General features: G+C 33.6%; 3 protein-coding genes across 5 annotated transcripts; all 3 read right to left on the reverse strand.

Annotated features, from left to right (window-relative positions):
* Positions 1-353: 353 nt before the first annotated feature.
* On the reverse strand, positions 354-2,184 carry LOC107956592 (LOB domain-containing protein 22). Of its 2 annotated transcripts, XR_001700165.2 has the most exons (3): positions 1,723-2,181; positions 1,320-1,633; positions 354-646 (listed from the first exon to the last, which is right to left on the reverse strand). XR_001700165.2 is itself a non-coding variant. In XM_016892201.2 (2 exons), the coding sequence occupies exons 1-2, from the start codon at positions 2,024-2,026 to the stop codon at positions 541-543; spliced, it is 813 nt and encodes a 270-aa protein (XP_016747690.1). In that variant the 5' UTR covers positions 2,027-2,184; the 3' UTR covers positions 354-540. The 2 variants fall into 2 exon arrangements, 1 of the variants encoding a protein (XP_016747690.1); XM_016892201.2 differs by having other exon boundaries at positions 1,320-2,184.
* A 1,254-nt stretch (positions 2,185-3,438) lies between these two features.
* On the reverse strand, positions 3,439-7,567 carry LOC107953891 (ATP-dependent zinc metalloprotease FTSH 4, mitochondrial). Of its 2 annotated transcripts, XM_016889333.2 has the most exons (8): positions 7,372-7,567; positions 6,859-6,919; positions 6,496-6,759; positions 6,036-6,272; positions 5,826-5,947; positions 5,262-5,738; positions 3,968-4,911; positions 3,439-3,838 (listed from the first exon to the last, which is right to left on the reverse strand). In XM_016889333.2, exons 1-7 carry the CDS (start codon positions 7,396-7,398, stop codon positions 3,982-3,984), a joined length of 2,118 nt encoding a protein of 705 aa, XP_016744822.2. In that variant the 5' UTR covers positions 7,399-7,567; the 3' UTR covers positions 3,439-3,838; positions 3,968-3,981. The 2 variants fall into 2 exon arrangements, with proteins under 2 accessions (XP_016744822.2, XP_016744821.2); XM_016889332.2 differs by having other exon boundaries at positions 3,439-4,911.
* Positions 7,568-9,593: 2,026 nt separating this feature from the next.
* On the reverse strand, positions 9,594-12,323 carry LOC107953890 (protein IQ-DOMAIN 1). Its single transcript, XM_016889331.2, has 5 exons — positions 11,650-12,323; positions 11,316-11,564; positions 10,652-10,879; positions 10,456-10,569; positions 9,594-10,384 (listed from the first exon to the last, which is right to left on the reverse strand). Exons 1-5 carry the CDS (start codon positions 11,713-11,715, stop codon positions 9,728-9,730), a joined length of 1,314 nt encoding a protein of 437 aa, XP_016744820.2. The 5' UTR covers positions 11,716-12,323; the 3' UTR covers positions 9,594-9,727.
* Positions 12,324-15,436: the final 3,113 nt, after the last annotated feature.

Here is a 15,436-nt window from a genome sequence, read left to right on the forward strand (position 1 = left end):
ATAACAAAGAAAAGAGTCCCAATAGAATTCCTAACTTAGAGTTTATGAAGGAAATAAAAAACTAATATAATAGAGAAAAATAGTAAAACTAAAACTCTTAATAAAACCTGATATAATAAATAAATAAAACTAAAAACTCCTATTGCAATAAAAGCATCCATATCAGATAACTCATCCTTTGCACATGATTCCTTAGAAGTATATTACATCACACCTTGTCTACCTAAACTCTTTTAGGTTTACCTCCCTATTCTCGGCTACAATTTTACTAGCTTTAAGCATCCTGAAAGACAAACTCCGACTCTTCCCTAACTCACTCACCTTACAATAAAATCATCGAGCAAAATCTAACATATTAAACCCAAAATGGAATTAACACTTCAAAAGGCTACAATTTTCTTTTTTCTTCTTTAGCTTTTTCCTTTGTTGTCAAACATGTAAACAGAAATACTTTCTGTTTTGTGCACAACCTGCTTTGTAAAAACCATATTTACATCATAGCTAGAGAAAAAAAAGATACCAAAAATCAATTCTATCTCTCTATTCCTTGCCACTAGTGAGAGTAAACAGGGAAGCACCACCATTGAGATCATTCTTCAGCTGATGTTGAATTAAGCCACCCCTTTCCTTTGACACATGTTGATCACTGAAATAAAAACAATGCCTTTTGAGTTGTCAATTTATAAACCAAACAGATTGCTGTACGCCCCTTCTATATGTTTCACAATATCTTATATTTAACTCTTCTATATGTTGCAAACTTTCTACTCTCATGCATCTTTCAATTCTTTCAACTACGAATTTTTCTCAGAGGACAGTACAACCAGTTACATGCAAACTAGCCCTGGAAATGAATTATTTCTGACATACATATAAACTCAATACTTTGAAAATCTTATCTTTTACAATCAATTTACCTTACTAAAGCATTTGCAACTAGCCCTGGAATTGAAAAGGTTCAAAGTGCTTATTAAAGCATTTACTAGTAGTCAGGAGTCAAGCCGGATCAGACCCATTTCAAGGGCAAGCTCTGAATACTATTCTTTTCAATCTAAGAAAGGCAATGGATTCTTTACCAACTGAAAAAACATCAACTAAATCTTTATAACTATAGTAATAAAAAAAGATTAATGGATTCATTTAATGCATTTAAATCCTTATGACCACTAAAACTTCCTTTTACACCACCTCAAACTCACATTGACAATCAGAAAAAATAAATCAAAATGTCATACTAACTTATGGAATAACAAGATACTAACCAAAGAAGGGAAAAAAACCCAGTTTTGTTAATATAAAAATAAACCCAAAAAGCAAACCTGTTTTGAATTTTGGATCCACCAGAGTCAAAGCAAAATGTTTGCTGCTCCTTCTTATCATCCGAGAAAACAACATGCCCTTCTGAATCAAATGAAAACGATTGGTCTCTCTTATTATTACCAAACAATGGCTTCATATCTTCATCCACATCTGATAAAACATTCGAACCCTCCAATTCAGCTTTAACAAGATTAGATTCAAACACATCATAGGCAGACAACAATGGTGGCGACGACCCACCACCACCACCATCAAATATACTGAAACCAGCATCCAAATTCTGATCACCACCATCATTGTACTGCTTCTGCGGCTGTTGTTGTTGGTATTGAGTAAAAACTGACTGTGATTTATAAATAGCAAGCTGTTGATTAACGAGATTAAGTTGAGTCTTGTACTCACCGATTTTGTTATTCAAGTCGCAGATCAACCCATAACAACCGCCAACGGGGTTTTGAGCCCTCATATTAGCTTCAAAAATGATGGTTCTAATGGCAATAACACGTTGCTGAAAGTTAAGATTTTCAATGAGCTTGATGATATTTCGAACCCCGAAAAGTTTACGGGTATTAAGGAAATCTTTATGGCGATTAGCAGGGAAAAATGGAGCCAAAAGACAGTTATTGGTGCATTTTCTACGTTGGTATTTACAAACAGCACAAGCTTGTGGACCAGCGGCGCTGTTGGTCGCCGTGTGACTTTGCATACTATTGGGATTTGTGCTCTTAATATAATAATGTTATTTCATGGATAATTTGCAGAAATCCAGCCGCAAAATAATCCCCGAATTACATTAAATAAGAACAGGAGAAAATAAAGAGAGAAAGAAAGAACCCTAAGCCATTCTTTTTGTAAACTGATTTCCTTTTTTGTTTGGAGAAAAATTAGGGAACGTGGTACCCTACGTGCAATCGTTCTTTTAAATTAATAAAATAAAATATATATATTTTTAAAAAAATTGAAACAATTTATTTATTTATTTTGATAATTGCATTTTGAACTATAATTTATCTGCTTACTTGATTTTGATGAATGTTTTCTCTTATTAACTTTTTATTAGAAAAAGAGGTATTTTTTAGTATTTAAATTAAACTCTTTTTTGTTAAATATATAGAAAGCCCCTTTATTCCTTTGTTTTTCTGTGTTTTTTTTAGTTAATATTTTTGCTAATTTAGTAAATACTATTTTTCTTTTAAACATATTATTGTTGTAACATATATACTTTAATATTTTTATAATACACAAAAAATGTATATATTTATTCGACGGCCAGGTCGGGTTTGGGTCTCCCCCTAACAAAATTTTTCGAGGGATAAAATTATAAATATGAACTTTGATCCAATATATAATGTTAAATATAGACATCGATTTTGGACAGTTTTGTATATATAATGTTGACTTAAGTTAATTTTCACAAACCACAAATGCCATTATCTATATAATATTACACAAATAATAATAAGTATTCAATATAAAAATAAGTTGTGTACAATATACCAAATTTTTATGTATACTTTTTTTTATCCATTTTCTAAGATTAATACTTCCTTTGAATTATCACAGTTAATAATTTTTAGTTAAAATTTTAACCTTTCATCTTAATTATTTTAAATATTTTAATTAATTAAAGTTTATAAAAATATATTTAACTCATCATTGAAAATTTTCATTATATATTTATCTATAATAAATTTTAAAGAATGAGAGCTCAAAAATAAAAAATAAAAAAAATTAGACCATTAAAAGTCAAAATGCACACTAACCATGCTTTTTAAAATGGTATAATAACAAATTCAACTTTTAATTTTACATCTTTGGTTAGATTGACCACTTTTTTAAAATTAAATTTCCCACTCAAATCTTTTAAAAAGTACATTTTATTCTAAAAAAAAGTTAATGAATCCATTAATCTTTTATTAAATTAAATTTGACTCTTTTTAAAAAAATTAATGATCAAATTTAACTCAAAAAATAATAATAATTAAATTGAAAAAAGATGTAAACAAATAAGGTGGCACGTTCTTGGCTGCTAGGTACCAAAATGAATGAGGACGCAAAGTTGACACCGAAGTAGAGTATAATACAAGTGCTAAATTACCTGAACAATTTTCTTAGAAATTAACAAAAGTTACCCAGAACCTGCATTTCGTTTAAAAGCTTCCATTACATTATTACATTTTTAAGTTGGCAAAAAGGACCCTGCATTTCCCCACTTTTTTACTTTCCAAAATAACACAAAGACCAGGTAATCAAAATATACTCCAGCAGCAAAATGGTGATAATATAGCACTTTATTATTAAGGCTTTTTACTAATTTATCCCAAGGAGAGTATACTCTTCAATTCAATGGAACATTACCACTGTACCACGAGGAAATTTGTCAAAAAGGGTGTTCAGGAAAAATTGGGGTGGAGGGGGAAGCCGTGCATTTCTCCACAACTCAACTGCTACTTCCATGGCAAAGTCACTCATTCTTATATATCTTTCAATACATGGTCGGACACAAGGTTGTACATAACTAAACCCAGTGGCAGCAGAGCAGCAGCAGCAGCAATCAGGCAAAGTTAATTAAAACCTAAAGGCCGGAGAAGAATATATGTATGTACACATTCAGTTAAATAAATGACCAACAGGCAAGAAACCCTACCAGCTCATTCCATGCTAAGATCCAACGGGAGCAACCCCTTTGCCTTTAGCTGCAGCAGTTGCAGTGGCGGTGGCGGTGGCTGCTGCTGCAGCAGCGGCAGATGTGGCTGGACTTGCACTTGAAGGCACTGGGTTGAACTTAGATCCATTCTGTGGTTCAATCCTCTGTTCACACTGTTCTTGTTGCCGCTGAGAGTTGAACTGGGCAAGCATAGCCTTAATCTGGCTTCCTGTGAGTGTCTCATGCTCAAGCAATGCGTTAGCAAGTGCATAATGTTCTTTACAGTGGGTGGTGAGAATGGTTTTTGCATTGTTATAAGCCCTCTCCAGCAACTCCCTCACTTCTTTCTCGATAAGAAGTCTAGTCTCAGTGCTCATGCTCCTGCCGTTGTCATTATAAAAATGAGTAACAAGCCCCACTTCTTTACTCATGCCATACCTTGTAACCATTTTTCGAGCTAGATTAGTCGCATTCTCAAGATCAGACACTGCACCAGAAGTAACTTCATTTTCCCCAAAGATAAGCTCTTCTGCAACCCGTCCTCCCATAGCAACATCAAGCCTTGCAAGCATCTGCTTTCGAGAAAAGCTTGTTTGATCCTTGTCAGGCAACTGGGACACCATGCCAAGAGAGCTTCCTCGAGGGACTATTGTTGCTTTGTGAACAGGAAGTGCCCCATTGGTATGGATTGCAACAAGGGCATGGCCAGCTTCATGGAAAGCTGTCAATTTTAGTGACTCCTCAGAAATCACAGCTGACTTGCGTTCACTTCCCAATATGATCTTATCTTTTGCAAATTCTAGATCAGTCATTGTAACTGCTTTGGCACCATCCATTGCAGCCTTTACAGCAGCAATATTGACCAAATTTGCTAGATCAGCACCAGAGAATCCAGGAGTACCTCTAGCAATGATCATTAAATCAACATCCTCAGCCTTCAAGACCTGTAATGAACAAGAACGAATCGTTAGAAATCATGGCTGCACACAATTATTCTACCAAAAATATCACAAAAACTAATCGTTAATGTAAATATAAGACAAACCTAGTACAGAAAATTAGACAACAGAATGTTGATGCAACTAAAGCAACATGTAAAACAGCGAAGACAATAATTAGAAGCATGTTTGAAAAGCTAACATCAAGCCAAATGTTATGGAACATGCTCCAATGGGGCCTGCCAAACACAGTCCACCTGATGTACTGTCACAAATATGATGAATCTACCACTAATAGCTGTCAACTTAAACTCAAAACTCCTAGAAGAAATTAACTTCTACAGTCAACATAATACCTTTGACATGTGGGATTCCATAATCTGCCTTCGCCCTTCAACATCTGGATAAGGAACAATAATGTGACGGTCAACTCGTCCGGGTCTTACCAATGCCTTATCCAATGATTCTGGAAAATTAGTTGCTGCTATCACAATAACTCCTTCATTCTGTTTAAACCCATCCAATTCAACAAGCAATTGATTCAATGTCATCCTCATATATTGTTGGTCCTTTGGATTACGTCTTCCACCTATGGCATCTATCTCGTCAATAAATATAATACATGGTGATCGCTTCTTCGCAGCAGAAAAAAGATCTCTCACTCTTCGAGCTCCAACACCAACAAACATCTCTTCAAACTCACTGCCACTGCAGGAGAAGAAAGGTACCCCAGCCTCGCCAGCAATAGCTCTTGCTAACATAGTTTTCCCTGTGCCAGGTGGACCGACAAGCAAGACTCCTTTTGGAAGTTTGCCTCCAAGACGAGTAAAACGCTGCAAGAAAGACGAACATATTTAGAGAGTGTGTCTGTTGTGAGTGAGTGAGTGAGACAAAGTTAAGAAAACCAAAACAGAAATTACCTTAGGATCTCGAAGGTAGTGAACAATTTCTTCTAACTCTGCCTTCGCCTCATCAACGCCTTTGACATCATTAAATTTTGTGTTAGATTCCACCACTTGCACCTCTTCGTGTAGACCAAGTCCTGAAACGAGGAAATAGTCAGTCAGAATTCAGAAAAAGACATGCTCCATTTGAAACTGAGAGAAAAACTTGCTGCTTAAAGGCTCTACCTTTACTAATCCCTCTATCTTCAATAAGTGCACCAATACCAGAAATCAACAAGAAGCCAAGTGCAAGACTGCGAAAAATACGCCACAATTGATCTTTAAAATTCCCTGATTCTGAAGACACCATGTGGATAGGAGCACTAGCAGTTCCTAGGGCACCATTGTTTGTAGGTTTTCCCACATTTCGCAAAGCTGAAAGTCCACCTTTAATCTCTTCCTCTCTTGCTGAACTAGATATACCTGTAATTTAATATAATCTCTTAGCAAACAAATATTAATAAAGGCAAAGAGTGGAAACCGTCCAGAATGAAATGAACAAATTATAGTTTAACATAGAATTTCTAAGCATGTCTTAAAAGATTTCTCCAGAAAAGTGAAAAAGAAAACAAAAAAAACAGAACAAAAAAGAAGCAATGTGAAAATTTAAAGAGAGATAGAGAAGCACAAGAACAAGACCATGCACCTTTTTGTAATGTCTTAAGCAACTCACTTTCATCCAGCCTATCAACTTTGACTAATGCCTTAACATACTCAGAAAGTGCAGAACGGTTAGAATGTAATGATGCCTGACTTTCAAATAGTCTTATCACTGCTTCAGGATCATTTCTAAGGTAAAGTTCTCTTAAATTAGCAACTTCACTAGATTCATACGCATCTTGGAATCTTCGAGCTAAACTGCCTACATAGCTTGACCTAAACCTCTGTTGGTTACTCAAAAGGCTATTACCTGCAATCAAACAAGATTTCAGCTTAGGCAAAGTAGTTTTTGAGTTGAGAACAATGAAAGGGTAATCCATGTATTTTAGTGAAAAAGAAACAAACATACCAGAAAGATTAGTTCTATTAAACAAGCAACCGATCCGTCCCGACTCCGATTGTCGTGAAACCTGTTTTAAGATGAAGTTGAAGAAAAATCTCACTTGTTTATCTAAAGAATTAACATTCAAACCCCTGTCTAACATGCAATTTGCTTCTTTAGTAAGCAAGAATAACACACACAATATACTAACTAAGCCTCACACCAATCCGATTAGTGCAATACTTTACCATGTCTACCAGAATCTCATGCAAAAATTCATTGAAAATATATAGATGGATGACGTCATTGCTTTCAATCCCTTAAGAAAATGAATCCCAACTCCAATATTTTTTTAATTACCTACTCTACTAAAACCTAACTCGAATTGGAATGTTCAAGGCAAGATATTCAAGATTAGGGTTTCCACAACCCCCAAATTTTCAGAAGTTTCATATCCTACAAAATCCAATCTATTAATCGGAGCAAAGAATCTTAAAAAAATATCCTAAAAATCAGGAGAAAAGAAAAAAGGCAAGGAACCTGAGTGATTAACCGTCTCCAAGACATCGCCTTTTTACAGAGACCAAAATGAGGTCTGATCTTTCTATCTTTTTCCTTATATGGGTGCTGAAGGGCGTGTTTGGTTGGCTAGAAAATGAAGGAAAATGGGAAAAATGAAAGAGTAAAAAAGAGGAAAATCTGGAGAGCAGAACGAACCGTAAGTGAGGAAATGGCAAATTCGGTTCGGTTTTTGTTTTATTAGTTAAAGTAACAGTAGCAGAAGATATTAGACCTGTCCATGGGCCGGGTGGCCCGGCCCGACGGCTCATCCAAAATATGGGCTTGGACAAAATTTTAGGCCCATTTAAAAAATGGGTTGGGCCTCGGGCAAGATTTTTTTGGCCCAGACCCGGCCCGGCCCGAAAAATATTAAATATATATTTTTTATTTTTAAAATATAATAGTTTTTTATTTTAAGTTTATTTACTTTCATTTCCTTGACTAGTGTTACAAAATAATAATAATAAAACATCAAGTTTGTTTTACTAATCAAATGTTAGATTTTGTTACAACAATTAATACAATTAATAATTTGATAAATTTACTAATCAAATGTTAGATTTTATTACAACAATTAATACAATTAATAATTTGATAAATTTACTAATCAAATGTTAGATTTTATTACAACAATTAATACAATTAACAATTAATAATTTGATAATTTTACTAACAATTAATTTTAATAACAATTAATTTTAATTTTATTAAAAAAATAATTTTAATTTTAATTAAAAACGGGCCGGGCCGGGCTCAGGCCCCATATTTTTTCTTCGGGCCGGGCCTGGGTAAAATCTTAGGCTCATATTTCGGGCCGGGCCAGGCCCGGGCCTAGTAAACAGGCTGAAAATTTTTTATGGGCCCGGCCCATGAACAAGTCTAGAAGATATTCTACTCCAAATGACATGTTTCCCTTTTCAATTTGACATTTCTTATTCCTTTTTTGACCCTTTCAACGTTGTCATTTTCTTTTGGGAGATACTTTTGGATTAAAATGTGAATATCTGAAATTTTTGTGAAACTATTAATATTATTATATTAAAAATTTTTGTGAATTTTTTACCCTTACATTTTTTTAATGATTTTTTAAAAATTTATTTAATTAAGATCGAATTAATTGATCGAACCAAGAACTAATAACCTCATCGATTTGACCATCAATCTTGTTTTAAAAATTATGTTTATTACCTTAAAAAAAGTTTAAAATATTATTTTCAAAAAATAAAAATAGATGTTTAGCTCGATTTGACTCTATTTTTATTTTACAATATGTTATATTCTTTTGAAAGTTACTTGGTTCAAAATAGGCGAAGTCAAAATTCCTTATACTTTTTATAGATTTGAAATTTAATCTTTTTATTTTTATTTTCAAGAATTTAATCCTTCAAATTTTTAGATTTCAAATTTTAGATCCAATTTTTAACATTATTTTTTTGTTAAATCTATTGACGTGACATTTTAAAATAAAAAAAAATCTTAGTAACCATGTAACTAAAAAATAACATTATAATGAACCCTAAATTTCAATGTTAACAATTGGATTTAAATTTTGAAATCTAAAAAGTCGAAGGTTAATGACAAAATTATAAATTTATAAAGAGTACAATGACTTTAGTAAGTTTTCATTTTGATCATTAATTTACTTTTCAAATTTTTTTTTGCAAAAATAAATTTGAATATTTTTTACAGAAAATTTAGTTATTCAACTACAGAAATGAAATCCAAATTTTTCCTTTACATAAAAACCTAAGACTTTCCTTTTTAAAACCCTAATCGAATTTTTCTTACAATCAAACAGACCCTCAGAGAATGATCTCCATCGACACCGTAATTTAAGAAATGCGAATTTACTGTCAAATCTAGCTCCAATATAACCTTTTCAAGACTTCTGTTGTTGGGCATCTTTCTCACCCTACAGTTCAACTTGCAAACTGATCTCCATCTTGCGCAAGAACCCAACGATCCAATGTCCATTCTCATCCCGAATCACTTATCCTGCTAAACCACATTTACATACCCCTTGAACAACTCTCAAGAGAGAGTCCCACCTCCCCTCAATAGTACATTAATGGTGGTAAAATATGTATTCCCATATGTTGGATAAAAATATGACCAACAAGCTCCAATCCCAGTTCATATCATGAACATATCTATCGGTTGATCAAAATAATTTTTAAGACAAAATTAATGTACACTACCAATGCAGAATGAATTGCCGTCGAATTAGATACAAAAACACTCAATAAGTTGTTTGCTACATCACGCTAAAACTAAACAACAAGACGTTGGAAAACATAATAAAACTGACGATCTACTTAATCACAGACAACCACTTTTAACCTAATCTCGTAGGTGTATACAGTGGCCGAGACATATGGACCGTAGGATCCGACCCCACACTACTCTTTGAATCCCCATCATACAAACCAGCTGTTTTCTTTAACTGGAACTCATCCATGGACTGCATTTGGATTCTTCGTAAGGCATGATTTGCAGCTCTTTGTTTTGCCTTGGTAGACTCTGTCAAGTTCATATAGTTTGGCCTACTATTCCCCGTCTTCTCCATTCTCTCTGAAGTCGGAATTGTATTCCACGAGACCGGTGTTGTAGATGTGCATATCGATGATGATGCGGAGCTCTCTTCGAACCGGAATTCGGAACTTGGACTCGATGATGATCTAGTACCTTGACCAATATGGGGAGGCTTTGCTGAAATCCTAGTTGTGACATTGTTCTTTCGTACCTTCACTGAACATGGTTCGGTCGGTCTAGTAGTTTTTCTAGACTCTGAACAAGTTTTTGATGGTGGAGTTGGTTCGGAAGGGTCTGCCTGTGATTGCTCCATCAATCGAGTTTCCCACGGTCGGGCTGCCATCCAACGTTCAAGCCAACTCCATCCCCAACTATTCTTATCAAACACTTGGTTTTTGAGATATGGAACAGAAACCGAACTATTTGTTCGAGTATTTGAATCCATGTTCAATCTCCATTGCTGCAAAACCAAATAAGCTTCGATCATCTTTCGATATAAACAATGGTGCAAAGTTTAGGGAATTCCCTTACCTTTTGTGCAAGAGAATAAGCAAGTGCTCGTTCTCTCTTGAAAGCACCTTCTTGTCTCAGTTGTAGCTTTATTTTAACATCATCCAATGTTCCTTTACTATCACACCAGCCCTCCTGAAAAACATTTCGACATAGAATTATCCGAACAGCTTATAACGACATTGATGTAGGAACTAAAGTTTTCAGTTAGTGGTACCTCGGCTTGTTTCAAGAGTTCGGCCTTGCTGCGGTGTTCATCGAGTATCTTTTGAACTGCCTGGCCCTCGATGGACATTCGGACACGACGAGCTCTAACACGAGCTTGGACACGAACGAGAGCTTGCATGCACCGGAGTGTCACAGCAGCCTGTTTCCTCACCTGTCGACCGCGAACAAAGGCTTGGATCCTCACGATTCCCTTTAAAGCCCTTAAAGCCCTTCTTGCCTGCAAAAGTATTGCTGGTAAATAGCTGAACAACATCACCAAATGTATCTGAAACAAGCACGGTGAGCACAGACACACCAGGGTACATACCAGCGGCAGACATGTATCCGACATGGCAAAATAGGCGTGGTTATGGCAAAATGATAAAAACAGAAAACAGACACAATTTGATACATGTTCAAACACATTTTTTCCTCTAAATCTGGGATCAAATCATGATAAAGCCCCTCATTGAAAGCATTGGTTTACTTGGGGTAGTGTCTCAGCAAGTCTAGCTTAGTCCCTTCCATCTATATTACTCGAACTCGAGTGTGAACGTTAAATAAGAGTATGTGTTTAACACCGATAAATTCAAACAGTAAAGAACCTACACTACAGAAACTTTCCTTCGCTTTCTCAGACACCAAACAAGGAAACAAAGGGCAGCAAAAAGTACCAAGAAGCCTCGGAAAGCAGTTTGAATGCGGATAGCAGCCCATTCTTGCCTTACAACCCTGAAATCTTTAGGAGGAGCTCGAACCACAGCAGCCATGGCAGCAGAGAAAGCTTCAGACCTTGGTGAAGAATCAGATCCTTCGTAATCTGCTTTAAACTTTCCTTTAAAACCCTTCCATGAGGAACCTATTCCATCCCCTGAAGAACTCCTCCATAGCTTCCATTTCTTGCTCTTGCCACTCATCTTTTCCTACAAAAAAAAAACACTTTGGTGATTAATTCTATATAACAGTAAGGTAACTTTGAGATGAACCACAAAAAAGAGTAGAGCTTACTTTGTCATCTTTTACAGTTTTCTTGAGACCAATAAGAGATTTCACCCATTTCGCTGAAGCACCCATGGTAGTTTCAAAGTATATATTTTTCCCAGAGATACAAACAACTGTTATTTAAGAAAAGAAAATGGAAATGGGGAACGATGGAAACAATTGATAACAGAGTTTGAGTGACAAAAAGGAAATCTTTTTGCACAAAAAAGGGGGGGGGATCCTCAAGTCTTCAACTAGACTCAAAGAGAAAAAAAATCCCTTTCTTTTAAGAAAAAGGAAACATATTCGAGTTAAAATTTTGAAAACCACTAAGAACCCAAAATGGTGAGTAGAAAACTGAAAATAAAGGTCAAATTCTAGTTTTTATCCTTCTACTATGCTCAATTTGAAATCTAACCCTAGTTTTATAATATCATTAGTTTATACAAGTAGGTCAAATTTTACTATGCTCATTTTCTGGATCTCCCTTCCGAAATTTCCTTATTTCAAATTAAATTAAAGGTTAAAATATTCCATAGGTTCTTGTACTTTTATTTCTTGTTAACATCGGATTAGAGTTTTGAAATCATAGAAGTAGAAGGATTAAATTTTAAACTTATGAAGAGTATAGGGATCTAAGGTATATGTTAACCTATGTTAAATAAAACTATAAGGACTAAATCATAGTGTTAAGTAAAATGAAGTGTAAAAGTAGAAATGAAGCAAAAATAAAAGGAGGCAATAAGGGAGTTGGGATATAATTTGAAATTCAAAAGCAGGGGAGAAAGGATCCCGCTCAATGGAATTCCTTCACTTTTTGAGTCTCTGACAATTTAATTTGGAAATTTGTGTTATGGCATTCGAGATTGTTTGGTCCCACTGTCGTATGAAAAGGTACGTGGCCTTTGTTTTATACAAATATCAAAAGTTGGAAAAAAATAAAATAAGACAACAAATTACCCGACAAAGGATCTCTCTAATCTCTCCTTTCAACATTTTTGTTTGGTTTCTTCTGTTATACCCAACCCCCTAACTATGTTTATGTTGCACTCTTCATATCTAACTAAAATAGAAATTACAACAGTACACTTATGAATAAACCTATTCATGGGTATGATTATTTAGTCTGATTAGAGGATTTGAGTAAAAAAAATGTCCATTTTGAAAACAGTTCAGGTCTTGGGTAAGATTCTTTTAGCTCGAATTTTTCTATTATTTTCCTGTTATTTTCTCATTATTTTATTGTTATTGTTTGGATATTGTATAATTCTTATTTTATTGTTAATTTTGCTACTATTTTAGAAACATTTGCTTGTTATGTTGCACCTATTTAAGTATAAATATTTTTTTAATTTATTTTTAATTTGTCGAGAAATATTTATTTTAATATTTGTGATGTATTATATATATATTAAAATTATATAAAAATATAATATGGGTGAGCCGGACCCCAATTTTAACATTTTTATCCGTACTGAAATTCAGGTATTAAAGTAAACCCGAACCTATCAAATGGGTCTAAAACTTTGTCAACATCCATAAACAAATCTTAGTTATGAATCATTCAAAACCAATTAATTTTGTTTTAATTTTATAAATATTTGAAAACTTTCCTGGTATCGTATCTCATTTCTCCAAATAAGACTGAAAAAGAAGAAGAGTGGTTAAGCTGGCTTTACGCACACTTGTATGGACAGTGTTAAATCGCTGTTCAACTTCAAAAAACTCCTTTTTCGTTTCTTTTAGAAAAGTTGGTACTACGACACCACTAAAACTTTAATCTCTTTATTTTTCTATATTTTTATAATCTCTTTTAGAAACATTATTCTTTTTGGTGAAGAAAACATTTTTTCCACTCCACCCTTAATTCAAACAACAAGTATACAGTTTAATACAGAAGGACTAAAATCATAATTAATTATTTTTCTATATAAGGTTAAGCATAAGAAAACAAAGGAGAAAAAAAGGTGAGAAGTTGATTGGTTGGTGATTTGATGCCTGCAAGTATTTCATAAAACTACAAATATCATTTGAACTTTACAGTGTAAAAAGGACAAATCTTTTTTCTTAATTTTGAAATTCGTTGGCAATGAAGGGTTTGATTCAAATGTGTTCATAGATCTATTGATAGTGAATTAATATTTTTAGCTTAGGATTCTCTGTCAATCTTAGAAGTACAGTGTAATACTGTAATTGGAGTAAAAAGAAAGTCAAGTTTGGGCTCCAATTTAAATCCTAATTGAAATGTGAAGAAGACAGAGACAGCCACATTGAAGTAATAAAAATAAATAAATAAAAACATGCAAATTGGGGATTGGGAGTTTCTTTGGGTTAATTAATTACTTTCAATGTTTTTACTTAGGTTGGTGTGCTCCTTAATTTGTCCAGCCTTTGACTGCATGTGTTTTTTTTACTTATAACCCGTACTCAAAAGATATTACATTTCAATGCATTTAAATTCACATTATCTTACATTAATAACAATACTTATATCAATCGAACTAATATTTAATCGAAAGATGAATACCATAAAGATCTAATATTAACAATAAAAATTAATATAATTAATTATAACTCAAGCCTAGTTCTTAAACAACCCTAAACTCCCAAAGGGGAGAGAATATCCAAATCAACAAATGTTCCGATTAGAGCCATTGTCGACCACTATTACTTTATATTTTCTCTCCTTTCATCATTTCAATTTGGAACGATTGGGTTTTATGTATTAAGATGGAAAATGGTCACCATCCTATTTTATTTCCTCTCACACTTCTTTTTTTCTTACCAAACGCAATCAAAGTTTATTTTCTTTCCATCCATCCATTCATTCACTTTTTCGGCCAACCAAGCACACCCTAAAAGGATGGGGTGCTTCAACCATCAAACCTTTTAATTTCGTGTGTTGGTATCATAGCTCCACCACATCTCATCTGCGAGGCTTAAGGAGTGGCTAATGGTACCCGGAGAAAACAACTCACATGAAGTCAAAGGTGAAACGATAAATTTTTTATAGGGAGCGTGAGATTAAATTATAATTTTTTATATAATTTCACTATAGAATTGACATATATATATTTATAGATTTTAGAATAATTAAATTAAAAGCTTATCATTTTGGGGACTAAATTATAATGTTATATGTATTAGTTTAAAACTTTATAGATTTTGTGGGGTCTAAAGCAATTTTTTCCCATTTTAAGAGTGTCCTGCGACCTGCCTTTGCCTGTGCCGGATGCTTTGTTGGAAACTAGAGAACACGAGGGATTGGTTTTAGAAGGGTAAAATGGCGGTCAACCAAGTGGCCGACTGCATGTATGACAACTAGGGTTTAAGACACTAAAGAGGTTACATAATTTTTTTAAGAGAGGTTATTGCTTTGGTAAATTTGAAGTATACGTTGGTTTTAAAAGTTATTTAGGATTTTAGGGGTTTTTTTTTCGATATTTAGGGAAATATTTTGATTTTAGAGAGTGAAATAAAAGATACATTTTACAAAAAAATATTTTTAGTTCAAAGCGCACCTTATAAGACACACTTTCTGAAAATATTTTCTAAAAACCGCAAATTTTCTAATATATTAGCCTTTTTTGTTAGATGGTTAAATGTTTGTAATATTATTTTTAAGTCTCAAGTTCGATTCCTCTTTTGTACACATTTTTATTTTTTATTCCATGTTGTTTTAAATTTTTTAAGTTACAATTACAATTTCTTTTTACACATCTACTCTATTTTGCATTTTTTTAAGTTACAATTTCGATAGTAATTACAATTAATATATTCGTATAAGTATGACTAAAATAATTTATTATAATAC

The sequence above is a fragment of the Gossypium hirsutum genome, chromosome D07 (assembly GCF_007990345.1).
Source record: "Gossypium hirsutum isolate 1008001.06 chromosome D07, Gossypium_hirsutum_v2.1, whole genome shotgun sequence".
In the NCBI taxonomy this organism is placed as follows: domain Eukaryota; kingdom Viridiplantae; phylum Streptophyta; class Magnoliopsida; order Malvales; family Malvaceae; genus Gossypium; species Gossypium hirsutum.

Excerpts from the sequence above, each read along its gene's own strand:
- LOC107953891 (XM_016889333.2), bottom strand. The coding sequence starts at position 7,398 with ATGTCTTGGAGACGGTTAATCACTCAG. Across the intron at positions 6,920-7,371 it reads GGAGACGGTTAATCACTCAG|GTTTCACGACAATCGGAGTC; the intron begins GTTCCTTGCCTT and ends ATCTTAAAACAG. Across the intron at positions 6,760-6,858 it reads TAATAGAACTAATCTTTCTG|GTAATAGCCTTTTGAGTAAC; the intron begins GTATGTTTGTTT and ends GTTTGATTGCAG.
- LOC107956592 (XM_016892201.2), bottom strand. The coding sequence starts at position 2,026 with ATGCAAAGTCACACGGCGACCAACAGCGCCGCTGGTCCACAAGCTTGT. Across the intron at positions 647-1,319 it reads GGATCCAAAATTCAAAACAG|TGATCAACATGTGTCAAAGG; the intron begins GTTTGCTTTTTG and ends TTTTTATTTCAG.
- LOC107953890 (XM_016889331.2), bottom strand. The coding sequence starts at position 11,715 with ATGGGTGCTTCAGCGAAATGGGTGAAATCTCTTATTGGTCTCAAGAAA. Across the intron at positions 11,565-11,649 it reads AAACTGTAAAAGATGACAAA|GAAAAGATGAGTGGCAAGAG; the intron begins GTAAGCTCTACT and ends TTTTTTTTGTAG. Across the intron at positions 10,880-11,315 it reads CTGCTTTCCGAGGCTTCTTG|GCAAGAAGGGCTTTAAGGGC; the intron begins GTACTTTTTGCT and ends ATACTTTTGCAG.